The 17,474-nt window shown below is 62.8% G+C and overlaps 1 protein-coding gene across 1 annotated transcript in view; it reads left to right on the plus strand.

Annotated features, from left to right (window-relative positions):
* MORN1 (MORN repeat containing 1) overlaps nucleotides 1-17,474 on the plus strand; it is a 53,009-nt gene that overhangs the window by 23,200 nt on the left and 12,335 nt on the right. The window contains exons 10-13 of the mRNA XM_036089577.2: nucleotides 1,321-1,444; nucleotides 1,866-2,026; nucleotides 15,364-15,515; nucleotides 15,632-15,711. Coding sequence (XP_035945470.1) covers nucleotides 1,321-1,444; nucleotides 1,866-2,026; nucleotides 15,364-15,515; nucleotides 15,632-15,711 — 517 coding nt within the window. The remainder of the gene's footprint in view (nucleotides 1-1,320; nucleotides 1,445-1,865; nucleotides 2,027-15,363; nucleotides 15,516-15,631; nucleotides 15,712-17,474) is intronic.

The following is a 17,474-nucleotide window of genomic DNA, read 5'->3' on the forward strand; positions in this document are numbered from 1 at the left end:
TCTTTGATTGGTGCCATACATTGAGAATTTTACCATTTGGGGGCTGTATATTTCTGTGTTCCCGTAACTCTTGTTGGACTTTGTTCTGGGGCACAGTTGACACAGAGACAGTTTGATCCTTTCAGGTTTTGCCTTTATGATGTGTAAGGTGAGCTCCGTCTGAGACCCATTATCTCCATTGTTGAAGCAAGACCTTCTGAGAGCTTTGTCCGGTGTGCCATGGCATCCAGTGTGGCCAACGGGAGTGAGCACTACTCCCAGTCCCATGCAAGCCCAGGCCCCTCCCACCCTCTCATGTGGCGCTTAGCCTGGCCTCCAGGCATTTCTTTGCACTCGTGCACTGATCTGTGCTCTGCTGTGTCCCCAGGGGCCCCGCACCTCTCTGTTCCTCTGCCTTCAGGACTCCAGGACTCCTACTGTGTGCCTGTCCTCCTGGCCTCCTGGCCCTGTTTCCTCACTGAGGAGGCTCCTGGGCTTGCTCAGACCCTCTCCCTGCACCCAGTCCACCTTCTCTCAAGCTAGTGACCTGGGCAGTTACGGAGTCCACACCATTTGTCCCCCATCTCTCAGGGACCTCTGTCCTTGCCTGAGGTCCAGGATCTTGAAAACCATTGTATTATTATTATAGTTTGTCTGCTTTTTTGGTTGCTTCAAGTAGGAGCATGAATTGGTTCCAGGTACTCTGTGGTGACCAGAAGCGGAAGCCGATCAAACCCCAGTGGGCCGTGGCTCTCTACTCCTTTCCTTCCAAGTCAGAGTGTTTGCAGTGTCTGCCCTGCCACGTCTCCTCTTCCACAGGGGCTGGACAGCGGGCCTTCACTGATACTGCTCAGTGGTTGTTGGCTGTCCTTCTGCACTGGACCCAGAGTCCACATGACCAGGCCCTGTGCTGAGTGCCTCAGGAGTGTAGACAAGGGGGACAGAGGTGGGAGATGGGTAACAAGCAGCAATGTCTCCCTGGAGGCAGGATCATGGTGGAGACAAAACTCCAGTGTGTCTGCTCCCGGCCAGGGCACCCACATGCCCCTGAGCAGGTGAAGCCCTGAGGACAGCCAGCAAGGACAGGCCCTCCCAGGGGCACAGCTAGGTTAGGCCCTAACCCTAACCCTAACCCTGAGGCCCAGGCTCCCCAGCGAGGGGTGGAAGAGTCGGGGCAGGGAGGCCAGGAAGGGGGTCAGGGAGCTCAAGTTGAATGTAGCTGTGGCCTGGGCCAGCACTGCTCCTGCGAGCTCCTCACAGGTGCCAAGGCCAGGACCAGGGAGGGAGAGACGGGTTCTGGGGCCACTCCTTGGCACAGCCCGCCTCTCTCTCCTTTCCAAGGCGAGGACGGCCGGGTTTTGAGGATCTCAGCCGGCGTCAGGTATGTGCAGCTCCCGGCCTACTCAGAGGTCAGCTTCTTCGAAGTGGACAAGGACAACCGAGAGCCACCCTTCCAGACCCCATTGTGAGTATGGGCGACCCTGGACATCACCCGTGTGGCCTGGGGGACAAGGAGGGATGGCCCAGAACTGCTCTACCCAGACCCGTCTCCACATCACTCCCACACCAGCCAGGAACCCGAGGGCACTGGGCACCCATCAGTGAGCACCAGACACGATATGCTTGGTCTAGTGGAGAAGAAGCAAAGGCACCTTCAGGCAGTGGGGGCCGGGCAGGGAGCCGGGGGTGGGAGGACTGGGGCCGCAGCAGGGTTCACATGGTCCCGGAGCAAGACTCTCTCCCCCTCCTTCCCTCCCTCCTTCCCGCTCTCTTAGTCTCAGAGGGGTTGCCTCAGCTCCTCCTCCTCCCCAGAAGGGCCCCCACAGCCAGGTGTCGCCCTCTGCTTGGCGTCCAGCAAAGCCCAGTCCCACCCATTCCCTTTGTAGTGGGTTTGACTGCATCACCTATCCTCTGTGGGGTCCCGAGTCCGGGGGCCTGGAGCCCAGAGCTGCCCTGGAAAGTGCCGGAGATCCGCCGCTCCCCACGGGGGACCTGGGGCCAGCGCTGCCATCAGACACCTCTCGGGGCCAGAGGGACATGCCCAGTGGTGAGTGGAGTTAGCCAACTGGTTGGCGGGAGGTGGCATGAGTGCTTAGGGGCGTGTGGGGCAACAGCGGGTGCCCCGGAACCTGGGCAGGAGGAAAATAAAGCCTAGAGAAGCCAGGCACAGCGACCCTGGAGGAGACAGGACATCCCAGGAAGATGTTGCCGGGCCTGCGCAGGCCTCTGCCCTGCAGGGCCAGTCTCCGTGGCTGTGGGCCGAGGGGCAGGTTGGGAGCTACCTGTCCTGGGCATCCAGGCCCCTCGGGTGCAAACCCAGTGCCCACGGTGCGGTGGGGAACAAGCGGTCCCGGGGGCCCCCCCGCAGTGGCCGTCCCGCACTCTCCACGGGCGTGTCTGGTCATCGCCGTCAGTGTAAAGTCAGGTGGTTTGTTCGCGCTGCAGGAGCCTGGTGGGAGAATGCAGCCTGGGCTGATGGTCTCAGGGTTGTTTCTGCATCTGTCAGACCGAGGGCTGGGCCCAGAGGCAAACCCACCAAGGCCACGGTCACCAGGAGGCCTGTGGTCAGCCTGGACAGGACCCCCGAGTGTAGGAGCCGGCCCTCGTGGCCCCCACCCGCCGAGGTCAGCTGCCATCTGCAGCCCTAATGGTCATGCGGGTTCACCTGGCTTTCCGGCTGCTTCCACGTCTGCCCAGAGCACACAGCATCTCCACATGCACTTGGCTCCTGGTGCCTGAAAACCTGCTGCCATGGAGTGCCTGGCCTGGCTTTTCCGTGGATTATTCCGGAATGACTCCCGGAAAGCAAGTGCTCAGGAGGTAAATCAAAGTTTCATCTCTGCAGTTCACTGTGTCCGGGGCCGTGACTCCTCCCACACAGCCTGATGCGTCAGTCATACAGCCTTCATCTTACTGGGGGGAGCGTTTGCATTACCCGAGCCGGCCCAGCCGAGCATGGCCATGGGGTCCCGCCTGGTCCCCTGTGCCCACCATCGCCCCAGGAAGCTGCACCAGATCCTCGGGGACCACGGCAAGCTCAGTAAACGGGGCTCAGGGGTTCCCATTGGGCAAATTCACGTGCACGTTAGCTGTGGGGGCCTTCACGCTCTCCTCGGCCCTTTGAAGGGGGGCCCGTCCCCGCAGTTAGGATCCCAGCCCTGGACACCGCAGACGGGTGCTTCAGAGTCACAGAGCAGGACAGGCGGACCCGGAGTGCTGCGACAAGGCCCATGGCCAGACCCGGAGTGCTGCGACAAGGCCCATGGCCAGGACAACCGAGAGCCACCCTTCCAGACCCCATTGTGAGTATGGGCGACCCTGGACATCACCCGTGTGGCCTGGGGGACAAGGAGGGATGGCCCAGAACTGCTCTACCCAGACCCGTCTCCACATCACTCCCACACCAGCCAGGAACCCGAGGGCACTGGGCACCCATCAGTGAGCACCAGACACGATATGCTTGGTCTAGTGGAGAAGAAGCAAAGGCACCTTCCGGGACCATGTGAACCCTGCTGCGGCCCCAGTCCTCCCACCCCCGGCTCCCTGCCCGGCCCCCACTGCCTGAAGGTGCCTTTGCTTCTTCTCCACTAGACCAAGCATATCCCCTCGCTGCGGGGAGCCCCATGCTGGAGGGGCAGGCGGGGGCCCTGAGGCTCGTGGGGTGGAGCCCTGGGGGGCCTGGCCACGACCCCTCATCTGCTTCCAGCCCAGTTTATAGAAGCAATTTTACACTGCAGGGCAGAAGAGTTCTCATATTTCTGCGTAAAAACACTCTCTGGGCGCCACGCCTTCCACCGGGAGGGATTTCAGAGCCTGTAATGAGGTCTCCGTGGAAACCAGGCCCAGAAAGCGGGGCCATGTCTGCTCCTTGAGGTTTGGGGCAGGCGGCCCGGGCCCGGCCCACTGTGCAGGTCTGGGGGGCTCACCGCTCGGGGAGCGGGCCTCACCCCATGCTCGCGGGGCTGCTCTCAGGCTGCCAACACGTTCAGAGATGTTTCTAGCTTTGCTAGGATAGGGGTGTGGCGCCGCAGAAAATTATCTTTGGGGAGACCAGGGGGAACATGCCCTTGGTTTTGTGAGAACGCTCAGCACTCAGGTCTGAGCTCCGCAGGTGTCCCAGCTGCCTGCTGGAAGCTCTGCAGCCGAACCCGAGGCCCCCGGTCCTTGGCCAGGTGCGTCTGGGGGCTGACGCCAGACGTGGGGTTGCTGCTTCTCTGCCCTCTTATGGCTGAGCCTCTCTGTGCAGGCCTCCTCTTCTGTAAAATGACAAGCGGCCTCTGTCCCCAAGATTGTCAACCCCATGGTGACCCCGTCCTGTCCCCTCACAGGGTGGCACTCCAGCGACCCGCATACCTGCCCGGGGGTCAGGAAGGGTCCCCTGTGCTTCTGCTCCTCTCATGGGGATCGGTCCACCCCCAAACGCTCTGGAGGACATTCACACTGAGTGTCCTGTCCCCACAGCTGCCCCAGAGCACCCCTCGCCCGGCCGGTGCCCGAGTCTCCGGACGTGTTGGCGGGAGCCTGGGTCTGCTCTGGGTCATGGACACGCGGGCCGGCGGCTATCCTCTGGTGCCTTCTGCCAAGAGGGGATGAAGCCATTGCAAATGTCAGCTCTGCTGCGGTTAGGATAGGGTCAGCCATAAGCAAGAGAAAACCCCGCATGATAATAGCTTAACCAAGGGAGCTTGCTGCGTGGAGTCTAGGAGGCTCCAGCCGTGGGGCAGCCCAGCAGTGCGCGCGAGACCCTCGTGCCGGCGAGAAAAACCCAGAAACGGCCCCAGGGAGACCTGGAGCTGCTTGGGTGGGAAGCAGGCAAGGCTTTTTCTCTCTCTTTTTTTTTTAATGAAGTGGCTTATTCTGTGACTATATGGGGATAGATATCTTTAACTTGTAAGTTCTCTTTACCCATTATCCTGAAAGACGGCAAAATGTGTGACATTCCATGGCAGCCCCCACGCGCACGGGGAACATAAGTCAGGAGTCTTTCCCTCGGACGAGTGAACGTCTGTGTTCTCAAAGCCAAACCGTAAACCGTGTCGTTCTCACTCTTATTGCTGGCCTGGCGCAGCGCTTTCTCGCATGGCTCCCGGATCCCGCCTCTCTTCCTTCTGCCCGACCTTCGCCAAGGACCCCTGAGCCCCGTTCAAGCCTGCAGCGAGCCAGGAGTTCCAGCCAAGAGTTACTGCGTCTGCCTACCTGGGTGACAGCCACGTGCGCCGGCCTCGGGGTGGGGAGGGTGGCACCTGCTGAGGCCACCGTGGGCACTTGCCGCGTGCATTTGAAAGTCTTGGGGAGCAACCACTGGTGGCCCCCAGCCTGCAGCCAGGACACACGGACAGGCCTCCGAAGTGCAGGGCAGAGACCGCAGCCCGGAGGGTTTCAGGCCGAGAGATCAGTCGATAATCAGTCGATTAGTCGATGCCTAAAATAGATTGGGGCAGAACATGTCCCAGGTGACTGTCCCTCTGGAAGCCCTTCCTGTGTCCCCGAGCAGGGGTTCCACTGAAATGTTCTCCCAGCACACAGACTCCAAGCCCAGGGTTTCCCGCTCAGCCCCGGGTCACAGGCGCCATTGGACGCCCTCCCATGACCGAGCACGCGCCACCACACAAGCAGACAGGAGCCCGGCTCCCGCTGAAGCCTCATCCCACGGCTGCGCTCTTGCTCACCAGGAGCACCCCCACCCCAGGTCCATGCTCCCGAGCGCACCTAGGAGCCTGCTTCTGACAGCAGAGCGGTGGCTTCGACCCCACCGATGTTCACACTCACGTGGACGTTCAGAGGCAGGGGCGATGGCCCCGTGATCACCAGGGATCCCTGTTCTCATTGCCTCTCCTCTGTGGTCCTTCCTGCACCACCTCATGGCCCCAGGGGGTTGCACAGGTGCCAGTCATCAGGCCCCTATTCCCGACAGTGGGAACTGGAAGCAGAGGGAGCACGGCTGGTCCCTTCTAAGAAGCGTCCCTTCCAGGACACCCCGTTGTTCACCCCTCGTTGGCCAGAACCTGGTTACATGACCATACCAGGCCACAAGGAGACAGGAGATACAATTTGCCAGCCAAGATCAGGTTCTGTTACCAGAGAACGGAGGATGGATATTTCGTGTCAATCAGCCATGCTGGCCTGAGGGCCTAGAAGCCACAGGAGCGAACCCGCCTTCAGCTCACAGCCGGGAGCAAGGCCCTGGGCCTCCTGCCATCTCCAGGGAGGGACAAGGCAGGTGCCCTCGCTCTACATCTCTTTGTAGGCAGTGTCTCCTGCGCGAAGGCGCCATGTCCCCCATCTCATGCCCCTGTCCCACGACAGGGCTATAAGGCACAGATCAATGGGTTTGCTAAAACTGGGGCTGGAGGTGAAGAAGCTTAGTCTGTCAGACCGATGGCAAGTGTGGGAGATGGGGTCCCACAGCACCAGGAGCTGCTGAGGGCCACAGGGAGCCCCGGCCCCACGGCCCCTGCCCTGCTTCTCTGTCTCAGGGTTAGCTCACGGTAAAGAAACAGTGCGGGCAACCACCCTGGTCCTGGACAGGGGGTCCCCTTCCCTAACCGAAGGGGTGGGCAAAGGCAGGGCCGGGTGGGGGCCTGGCCACCAGCTCTGCTCCCCAAGCAGCCTTCACGCCGGGCTCGGCATCACAGAACACCTGGCAGGCCTCCCCTGCAGCCTTGGCTCCTGGGGGTAGTGCTGGGTGCGGGCCCAGAGCCCACCTCACCCCACCCCACCCCTGCCGTCTGGCCCCCCCCGGCCCCACCCGCCGCGTTCCGAGAACCGAACCGGAAGGATGCGCCGGTTCAACAGGATGTCCTTGCCCACCTCACGGTCAGATCTTTGAGTACTTCAGGGTTTCCTTTCTCAGCGGCCAGGAGGTTGGGTGCCAGGGTGAGGAGGGAGGGAAGGGGCTGGAGCTGCCCTACAGGGAGGCATCGCAGCAGGAAACCAAAGCAAAGCGGCATCTAACGCTTAAAAGCAAGTATCCATGCTTCTCCCAAGTTCTTAAGCTCGTGTGCCAACACCGGAAGGCACGTGGAGCACAGTCCCCAGCCTGCTGCCCCGCCGTACCCCCAGATTTCCCCAGCCGCGTTCGCCTGGCCCCTCCAGTCACTGAGAACGTGGAGCTAGACGCCGGCGCCTTCCAGCTCGCGGCCCTCGCCCTCGCCCCACGGGGACCAGCTTCTCGGCCCTTTTCCTCACCCATCCAACCCACAATTAAGAAAGTAAACTCTCTAAAATCTTGGTTTCCAATTACACAAATAAGTAAAACGAAGAGAGAAAACACTTTCTCTTTCCAGAGGCCCCGTGTCAGTAATATGTAATTGTGAAAGTCAGTATTTGATTATTTTGTTGATATGAAATAGTTCAGTCGCTGAATTGTTTTAACTTTTGAACAGATGATGTGCTTTTCGTTGAGAACAGGCGATTTCATGGGCGTGGATGATCGCCAGGTTTTCTAAACCCTATTTTGGTGAAATTACAGCACCCACATTTTAGTAACAAAGCACATTGATGTTATATTCAAAAAGATTTTTATATTTAGACACTTAACCTTTTGTAATTCCCACCCACAGCTTTAAACGGTAGCGCCCTTTTATGTTAATTGCCGTCAGTGGGGTGTCTGCTCGCCCCCTGGCAATTTAGGCCCATTGAGCCCTAATGCAGGTGCTGGTAATTGCTGCAGGGACATTGTCAGGCGGAGGAGCCCAGGGGCCCAGACAATCCCCCGTAAATTGGATTTGGGAACCTAATAAAGCTGTAGCAGGGAGAGAACCTCAGATTGCTTCTCTCTCTCTCTTTTTTTTGAATGCACAAAACCCTCCCAGGAAATGTTTCCAGCTGATCTGAGTGGTCCCTCTTTTCCATTTGTTGAACAAATGGTTTTGAGTATTCATCGGATGGGATCTACGAAGAATCATCCGTAATTGTAAGATGATTTTAAAAATCAAGGTGCCCTTTGCCGCTAATCCAATCGTGACAATAAAAGTGACGGAATGGGTAGCATAGAACTTCTGGAAATTTCATTGCCTCTTGGGGTGGTAACATGTTTTAATATAAATTGTCTATGGTTAATTATGGCAGAGTAGCTGGCATGAAAGGTCCATATTTTTAAAGGGAAATTTGTGCTGTAAATTTCTCGTCGAGGAATCCTACCACACAGAATGTCCCTGACAAGAACAGATACCCCCGTGCCTCCGAGGCCAATGCAGGGAGGACCAGTGGGATGAATGCAAAAGTGAGGGGGCGTGTCTGCCTGAAACCACGCATCCGAGGGGTGGGCGGCCACAGGACCTGAGACCGCAGCCCCTCTCCCCTTCGGCTCCCTGGTTCGCCTCCTTCCTGCAGCTCCTGGCCTGAGGCCGGGAGCACCTGCCACAGAGCGGGAACCCCAGGAGCACCCACAGGACCCCAGGCAGCAGGTCTCTGGGGGACCCTGCAGAGAAAGGAGAGAGGCAGACAGGCCTGGGCTTCCGTCAGGCTTTGCTGGTGCTGCACCCCCGTGGATGTGCCTTGGGGGGACGGCTGCTCTGGCAGGAGCAAACTCCGCTCTAGAACTAGGCACAGAGCCAGCTCGGATGTTGTTCTCACCCTGGCTCTGGCCTCAGAGGCCTGTACAAGGCGGGACCCGGGGGGCTCCCCAAGATGGTCTCCATGCCCACACCGCCCAGGAAGCCCTGCTTGGGGCAGGGTGGGCCCCCTTCCCCACGGCACTGGGGGATTTAGGCCATCTGCTGGACAGACCCCAGACCGCCGAAAGCCACCAGGCCAGGCAGGGACAGACACTGCATTTGTGTCCTGATCTGCCTCGGGTTTAGCCTCTGACTGTTGAGGCACAAATGGGAGGGGACACATCCCACCTGCCCAGCTGCCCATGTGCAGCCCTTCTCCCTCCTGGGACCGGCCAGCAGGGGCGCCTGGTCTCCTGCGGTCAGAGCCCTGCTTGCCCTCACCCCGCGTCACAGGGCCTCTGGCCTTCTTCTTGTCAGCCCCAGTGCTCTCCATCCACTGGGAGTGGGCACAGTGCTTGGGTGAGACCCCTGCCCCAGCCGGTAGGGGCATGGGGCTCTCCTGGTGCCCAGTGTGGCCCCTGGGATGCAGGAACCACTTCGGGCAGGACACTTGAGGAGGGCAGGGCACACCTCGCACCCTGACCTGTCCAGGATCCCCTGGTGAAGGTTCTGGGGAGGGGTCTGCTTGGGGTCGCTACTGTCCTGGGCAGTGGTGGGTGTGGGGCAGGCCCGGCCCAGGCCCCGTGGTGGGCAGAGTCAGGCCTGGACTGGCAGGGGGATGCCCAGGGCAGGCTAGAGGAGCAGGTCTGGGGCGTGGCTGAGGACCAGCCCTGGGACGGAGGGGACGTGGGCCAGGCGTGTGCGTGCGGGTGGGAGCTCACACGCTGAGTGTGCGCCTGCCAGTGTGTGTAAGCACGGGGTGACTGGGAGTGTTTCTGCTTGTGTGCACCCTCGTGTGCAGACTGCATGCATCTGTGTGCAAGTTTCCCGTGTGCAGAGAACGTGTGGGGTGATGTCTAAGTATGTGCTCGCACCCCTGGTCGCGGCCAGCTCCTCAGTGCCTGGCCCTCACCGCACATGTGGCTGGCGGTCTGCAGGCCCCGCAGGGCCTTTCTGGAGGCCTCAGGTCCAGCTTCCTTCTCCTCGTAAAGGCCACTGGCCCATGGCGCTCTCTCCCTCACCCGATCGCTCCTAGAGACACAACAGAGACCCTTCATCTTTCCCAGAAGAACGCAGGGCAGGGAGCTCGCTTTTGCCAGGAGAAGCACCACCTCAGCCCGAGGCCAACTCCATCCCTCTTGGGAGGCCTGCTGCCGCGTCTGGAGACCTCCGACCTCTGGACCGGCCCAGCGGAGGGTCCCGCACCACCGTCCCGGCCTCTCCCGCCCCTGCAGGTGGCCCTCACGTTGGAAAGCTGCCGCACTCCGAGCCCCTTCGTGGCCCCCGAGGCCTCTGCCCAGGCCTGTGCTGAGAGCCCTGGGGACTGCGGCGCACAGAGCAGCTCCGGCTGGTCCTCCCAGGACGGGCAGCGTCAGGGGGCAGAAGGGCTGCGGCGGCGGCTTGGGAGTCCGAGCACAGCCCGCCCCTTCAGCAGAGCCTCCATGGCAGCCGCCCGGCGCTTACCAGCGCCCAAGCATCGTGAGGTCAGCCGCCCGTCAGACCCCGCGTCCCCGGGCCGCTCCTAGGGGCCCCCACTCCCCACCCCGCTGAGCTGCCCCTGCAAGATGAGAAGCAGCAGCCCCGGGGGAAGGCACCCTGTGTGGGTGGCGGGCTGTCCGCCTCAGCCCCGGGGGCTGGGGTCCCTGTCAGCCATCTCGGGGGCGGCCCGGCCTCACTCTGGCCCCTCGGTACAAACAGCCTGGCCAGGGAGCCTTCTGGAGGCGAGGAGCGGGGGGACATCAGAGACAGGCTCAGGAAGAACCCCCCACATTCGTGCCCCCGTCCTGGGGGTTTGCCAGCAGAATCACCCCTCTTTCATGTCCCATTTGCGAGTCCAGCCCCGCAGAGCTCCAGGAGGGAGTCTGGAAACAGCAGTGTGCACTCGGGTAGCGTTTGGGGGAAGGGGACGCTTTAGCCACTTGGCGGGGCGCACGACGTACAGCCCCCTTCAGAAGGACGCACATTCAGGAGAGGACAGGGCCGCGCCAGAGTGCTAGTTTCGGGGGCAGCAGTGCGACCTTTATTTTCTGAGCATCCAGAAAGGACGTGGGCCAACGGGGACAATGGCTTTGTGTCAAGTCCATTTTCCACGCTTTGGTAAAGGACGGGGAAGGCAGGTGTCAGGTTCCTCGTCAGGAACAGTCCGTGGCCCCGGCGTGGGCCCTGCCGAGCGCAGCCCGAGGGGCCGGGGGTCCTGGTCCACGCTGCGGGCCCCAGGGCTGGGGTTCTGATGGGCTGCGCGCCCACCCCTCCCTGCCAGGCCCCACGAGCTCCCTGAGGGCCTGGTTCTCACACAGGCTCCTTGGAAACTGTTGAGTTTGAAAGCCTCTGGATAAAACCATGAACCAAACCTGCCCCAGGCCTGCAGTCCGGATGCGGCCTTAGGCGCCCACGTGGGGACCATCTGTGTCTGGGCTGGCTCCCCGGGCCTCTCCAGCCCGGCTGCAGCCTGTGTGGACGCGTGGGGCAGAGGTCAGGCTGGGGGCTCCTGGCAGGGGCTCCTGGGACTGTGCAGGTCCTGCCCCAGGGTCATGTCGAAGACAACATCTGAGGCCCTGTCAGGCCAGCCCCACGCTGGACAAATGGACGGGTGCGCAGGGAGCACGCAGCCCAGAGCGAGCCCTTGTCCGGCGACCTGGGCCGTCCGAGAAGGGTCCCGAGGGTGCCCACCCGGCCCTGCCCAGCACTCGCGCGGCCTCTTCTCCCCCTGGGTCGTGGAGACCCGGCCCCGCGAGTCCTCTGCCTTTGGCAGCCACCAGCTCCTCGGCTAATTGAGCCTGCTCTAAAGACTAATGCAGTGTGTCTGGTCACCTCCACGTGAGGCGGCTCTCGGCCCCTCAGGGCCGATAACAGTTATTTTTTTGATTCACTTAAATGAAGAAAACATTCCAGCCTGTGGCTGGCCCTCCGCCCGGGCCCACAGCAGCCATTTGACGGTCGCGGCCCGGCCTCCGCGAGGCTTGTTTACTCCGGCCGCCGCTCTGCCTTTGTCTCCGCGTCCTACACAGGTGATTAGGGAGTCTAATTGAGTTGGCTGTAAAAAGATAATTAATCGACATTTCCTCCCAGAGAGGTCAAGCGCCGATCTCCCCGCGGCGCAGCCTTCCGTTACGAGTCCCCCACCCCAGCCCCCCGAGGCAGCAGTGACCTTTATCTTGCGGATAATTAAAATCGACATAAAGGTTTTGGAAATAACTCCTGAGAGCTGGAGTCAGCATCTGCAGGTCGGGGCCCTGCCTTGTGGGGTGGCCAGGCTGGGGAGTGCCCCCCAGAGTGGCCGGGAGTAGCTCCAAGGGCCCCTACAGGCCAAGGCGGGGGCCCTCACCCAAGAACACTGTCCCATCAGGAGCAGGAGGGGATCTTGGGACACTTGCTTCTCCTGGCGGCTCCCTCGGGGCCGTGGGGCCCAGGTGGAGGAGAAGGATGGGGTCCCCAGAGAATCTGATTCGCGGTGAGGCAGTTCTCTCAGAGGGTGGGGGCTCTGGCCAGGAGCGCGGCTGGGGAGGGGGATCCGCGCTGGCCTGTGCTGTGGGCCGGGCGGTGTCCCTGCAGTGTGGTCCTTTAGCAGAAGGTAGTCTGACATCCCCTGGGGGGCACCTACCCCCAGGGCGGACAGGGTGAAAAAGGGGCTGCAGGAGGCGGTGAGTGTTAGGGGCGCACGTGGCCACCCTGTGCACCTGCAGCAATGCCCGGGTCGGGGCGTAAGCGGAGGCCGGAGGGGCCAGGCGTCCAGAGGCTCGGCCTGCGGCAGGGTGGTGAGCCAGGGTGAGGTGCGGTGAGTAGCGGGAGTGGCTGGTGCTGGAGGTCCTGCGGCCACAGGGCTGGGTGTGTGCTCAGGACGCAGGAGAAAGTCAGTGGGGGTTTGGAGCAGGCGGGGCCCTCCCCCGGCGGTGGATCCATGCACTGGGAGTGAGGGTGGGCCCACGGTGGTGGCTATGGAGACACCAGGCCTGAGGGGACGCCAGTGAAGGGAGGGGCAGAATCAAGGATGTCGCCCACGTTTCTGGTGGAGCAAGTGAGAGTGGGGGATGGACCTGCAGGGGTAGGAATTGGGTCTGGGGGACCCAGAGCTCCGTCTGGGAGGCAGCCCGTGGAGATTCCTGCAAGGATCTGACCCCGAGGAGGCCGGAGCTGGACCAACATGGTGCTCACCTCCAAGCGCAGTAAGGCGCCCACCCAAAGGGGGTGTGGATGGGGGCAGCAGCGTTGGGTGTCCACCCACGGAGGCGGCGGGGGCGGTCAGTTGTGGCCACTGGTGCCCAAGAGCAGTGCAGGCCCAGGCAAGGTGCACTGGTGTTAGGGCCGGGGACACCGGGCCGAGGTTGTGGGAAACCCAGATTCTAAACTCTCCTGGTGAAGCTTTGAGCTGACAGCACCCTGAGCAGATGCAGCTGTAAGTGGATTTTAAACTCCTACGCAGCCCAGAGAGCCCCCTAGTTCTGTCTTAGGGGCAGAGCAGGGTCTGCAAGCCTCTCCCAGACCTTCCATGGGGGGGCAGGTGCACACTCTATCGGAGGCTTGTGGCCAGGCCGAGACACCACCCACCCCACAGTGCCCTGGGCCACAGTCCACGCACGGGCAGGTGGCAGGGGACGGCAGGCCCGGCCTGTTGGGACATCTCACATGCAGAGCAGATAGAAGCTGAGCGACAGCTTGGATGTACGAGCCAGGAAGCCACGGTCCAGCTGAGACGTGGAGGCGAAGGAGGCCACGGGGCCGTGTCCAGGAGGAGGGGCCCGTGTGTGGGGACCGAGCTTGGCCAGGCTAGGTTGTGCCCCGAGCACCAGAGGTGCCCATCCCTGGGAAGGTGGCAGCAGGCCTGGGCGTCACATCTGAGAAGTGGGGACGGCGGGGGCGGCGGCCAGGTGTGCGAGCCCCATGTGCGGAAGGGGCCCACATATGCAGGGAAGGGACCTCGGCGCCCTGTGGGCCCGAGCAGGCCAAATCTAGAAGACTGCCTCCCCGACGCACACACATGGCTGCTTCGGCTTAAGGTCATTGGCGTTGGGTTTCTCTCGGTTTGGACAAGAAGGGGTCTCTGGTCCACTGGCAATGGATGGCGCAGAGGGAGACCTGTGGTGGTGAGTGGGGAGGGGCGGATGGGAGACCAGGTGATGGCGGATGTCAAGCCTGTGGCTAGAAGACGCGGTTTTACTGAATCGCACTGGCTGTCCCCGTGCCTCCCTGCCCAAGGGCCCTGCTGAGTTCAGTGACATCCGTGCCACCAGGCAGAGCGTGGAGGTCAGCAGGGCGGCGCCCTTGGCTCTCTGGGCCTGGCTTCTCCTCACCAAGTGGATGTAATGACGGAACCTCTGCTCGGAGAGGCCTGGAGATTTCTGGGAGGATCGGCCTACAGCGGCTTGGCTCCGAGCGGAGGGAGGGGACGTGCTCCGGGCTGGGTGTGCCTGTCCCCCCCCCCCGCCACCCCCGCCCCGGGAAACGTCGTGTTGCTGTCGGAGGTGCGTCCGCGACCCACTCTTGCGCGGTCACCTGGACGGGGGTCTAGGGTACTGAGCCGGGGTCTTTACCGTCCGGAGGCAACCAGCTCCGCTCGAGCCCACTGGAAGCCGTCCGTGCACTCGGAAATAGAAACTATGCCATCAGCCCCGCGGCCCCCAGTCATTGCCCAGGACGTAAATCGTGTGAGGACAGCAAAAGCTAATGGGGAGAAGGGCATTAGTTAAAGAATGTCCTTGCCAAAGGACAGACTTTACTTTTTATAATGCACCATAAGGATGAAATGAAGACACCTCTGAGAGAAATTATTCCCTACCTGTGATTTGGAAATACTTCTGGGGCCCGTCTGCAGAAGTCGGGCTCCAGGGAAGGGGCCTTAATGCTTACAGCCCCCGGGCCCCGTCCAGCCTCCTCCCTGAGGTTTGACCACTCCTGCTGGTGGCTTCTCCCTGACGGTGTGTGAGCGCGGGGCAGGGACCTCAGGACAGAGGTCGGTCGGGAGAGCCGGGAGCCCAGCCCCTACAGGATAGCAGGTCCTGATGCATGTGTGTTGGGACAGCCCCGGTGACAACCCCGTCCCAGCCACCAACTTCCTGTGCATGGGACGGAAGGAAGGGGAGAGCCCAATGGGGCGGGGCCTGGGGAGGGAAATGCCCCGTCCCCCTCACACCTTGGGGTGCCAGGAGCAGGGGAATGAAGAAAGCCAGGAGGGACAGGGTCCACAGTGGGGGTACCTGCTGCAGGGCTGAGCCCAGCCCACTGCCATTCTTAGATGCCAGAGGATCTGGGGGTCTCTGGGAGGCTGCTGCCCCTAATGGGGGCTGGCGGCTGCCAGCGCTTCGTGTTCCATGGCCGTCACGCAGCCATGAAGTAGAAATGTCCTCCTCCCGGCACACGGGGCAGGAGAGGCCCGTCCCGGCCCAGTGCAGGGCCTCCGACCTGGGGCCTGTCCAGGCCCTGTCCCGGGCACCCAGGACCCTCCCAGCCCCAAAGAATCTGCCTGCCAGGCCCTCATGGTGGGCCCCAAAATATACCGGCCTGGAGTCTGCTGTGTACGCCAGGCCCTGCCCCCTGCCCGGCCACTCACCTGGAGATGGCCACACGGCCAGCGCTCTGGGCAGCAGGGCTCCAGCACCCCGGGCCCACGTGGCCGCCCGTGGCCCCAGCTGGCTCAGTGGCAGAAGCTGCATTTCGGAGAGGCCACGGGAAGGTTCTCTCCAATCTTGGCTTCGTGCTACTGCAAAGGGTCTTTCTGTTCTTCGCTTCTCAGGAGAGACCTCCTCCTCTTCCTGGGGATGCGAGCCCCACTGCCCTGAGAACTGCCGGCGCGTCAAACAAGGTTGCGCCCGATTCTCGGACGTCTGCCTTGGGCCCCCACCGCCCGGGTACAGCCCCGTCCTCTTCCTCGACGGCCTCCGTGAGGTAGGGGCAGGGAGATCCCCCCCGCCACCCCCGCCACGGCTCAGCCCGCACACTGCCCAGCGCCGAGCCAGGGCACCCGGGAGCCCCTCTGAGCCCTCCCCCATCACTCCTTCTAGGAGGCGGACTGCAGGCCCAAAGGCAGCCTGGGCCCCGGGAGGACAATGCCCGCCGTGCAGGACCCGCCAGGAGGCAGCAGGTAGGAGAGTTGACCGACTCGGGGCGTTTGCGGGTGTAGCCTCCCAAGTGCGTGCAGGCAGAGGTCAGGGTGCCCGGGGGCTGCGGGTGCTTCTGGGCCTGGACAGCAGGAGAGGCCGGGCTTGCCGCCTCACGGGAGCCCAGCCCTGGTCCAGTCGGGCCGCGCAGGCCCGCGCGCTCAGATAGGCCCGAGGTGGGCAGAGCAGGGCGGCCTGCTTCTTCACATAATGCCAGTGGTGGGGAAGCCACGCCGGTCCTTCCTCCGGGGGCCAGCTGGGCAGAAAGGGATCCTCCTCGAGCGTGCGCACAGGCCGGGAGGGGCCCACAGCGTGGGCAGAGCGTTCCTCACTGTTGCGTGCCAGGCGGCCACGGGCTCACCACACGCCAGCCACATGCCTGCCACAGGCCCGGGGTCCCCACCGGCCTGTCCTGCAGCAAAGCAGCCCCACTGGACAGGGCTGCGTGCCCCACTGCGGGGGCCGAGGAGACCTCCCTCGTCAGTACCGTGTGGCCCGACTGAGTTCACCTCGCTCCCCCCGGGGCTCCCCCAGCAGCTGGGAGCCGTAGAGAGCTGGCTGCAGCACCATGGGCCGCACACGGGGGTGCAGAGCCCCCGCCCCCGCCGCCCCCCCCCCCCCAGCAGAGCAGACCTGGGGCTACAAGCAGGACGTCCTGACTGCGGCGCGCCGACCCTGAGAAAAATCACCTGCTCTTGAAAGACAGGAGCCCTCCCTCGGGAGACAGGGCGCACGGGGCCCAGCGTGGGCGGGGCGGGGGACAACGTGGCCCCTCGGCGACGGGGACGGGTGCCAGGCCTTCCCAGATGCCCACCTGCCAGCGAGGGCAGGCCTCTGACGGGCGCGTGTGGTCCCATCAGCCCCAGGGGCCAAGGCACCCGCGCCCAGGGCGCACCTCTCTCTTCACGCGCCAGCCAGGGGGCTGCAGAGAGAGCCACGCTCGTGGGCAGAGGCCTGTGGGCATAGACCCGATGACGAAACTTGAGGAAACTGAGAAATCCAGGAGAAATGGGAAGAGGGCCGCCACAGCCTGATGCCTTCCCGCAGTGAGATTGCTCATCGCTGACGCCAGTGGGCGTGGGCCGGGCCGGGACTCCCGGAGGCTGGCACCGTGTCGGCCGGCTGACAAGCCTTTGATCCCGCTCACGCGGCAGAGCCGGGACGCGCTGTTTCCCGGGGAAGGTGCCTCCCTTGCGTGTGGCTCTGAGTCATGGTGTGTGAATTAACTATGAGGCCCGCTCTGCACAGTAACTAGAGGAGCAGAGACGTGGGAAAAACGACCAAGATCTGCTAAACGTGGAGACGCCGCAGCCACCCAGTGTTTCAGTGGCAGGAACGCATGTGCGGGCCAGAAGCGGACACAGCCGCCCACAGCCCCGGGCTCAGTGCTCAGGGCTCCGGGCTCAGGGCTCAGGGCTCCGGGCTCAGGGCTCAGGTCTCAGGGCTCAGGGCTCAGGGCTCCGGGCTCAGGGCTCCAGGCTCCGGGCTCAGGTCTCAGGGCTCAGGGCTCCAGGCTCAGGGCTCAGGGCTCAGGGCTCAGGGTTCCAGGCTCAGGGCTCAGGGCTCAGGGCTCAGGGCTCCAGGCTCAGGGCTCAGGGCTCAGGGCTCTGGGCTCCGGGCTCAGGTCTCAGGTCTCAGGGCTTAGGGTTCAGGGCTCTGGGCTCCGGGCTCAGGGCTCAGGGCTCAGGGCTCAGGTCTCAGGGCTCCAGGCTCAGGGCTCAGGGCTCAGGGCTCTGGGCTCCGGGCT

Source organism: Halichoerus grypus, chromosome 5 (genome assembly GCF_964656455.1).
Source record: "Halichoerus grypus chromosome 5, mHalGry1.hap1.1, whole genome shotgun sequence".
Taxonomy (NCBI): domain Eukaryota; kingdom Metazoa; phylum Chordata; class Mammalia; order Carnivora; family Phocidae; genus Halichoerus; species Halichoerus grypus.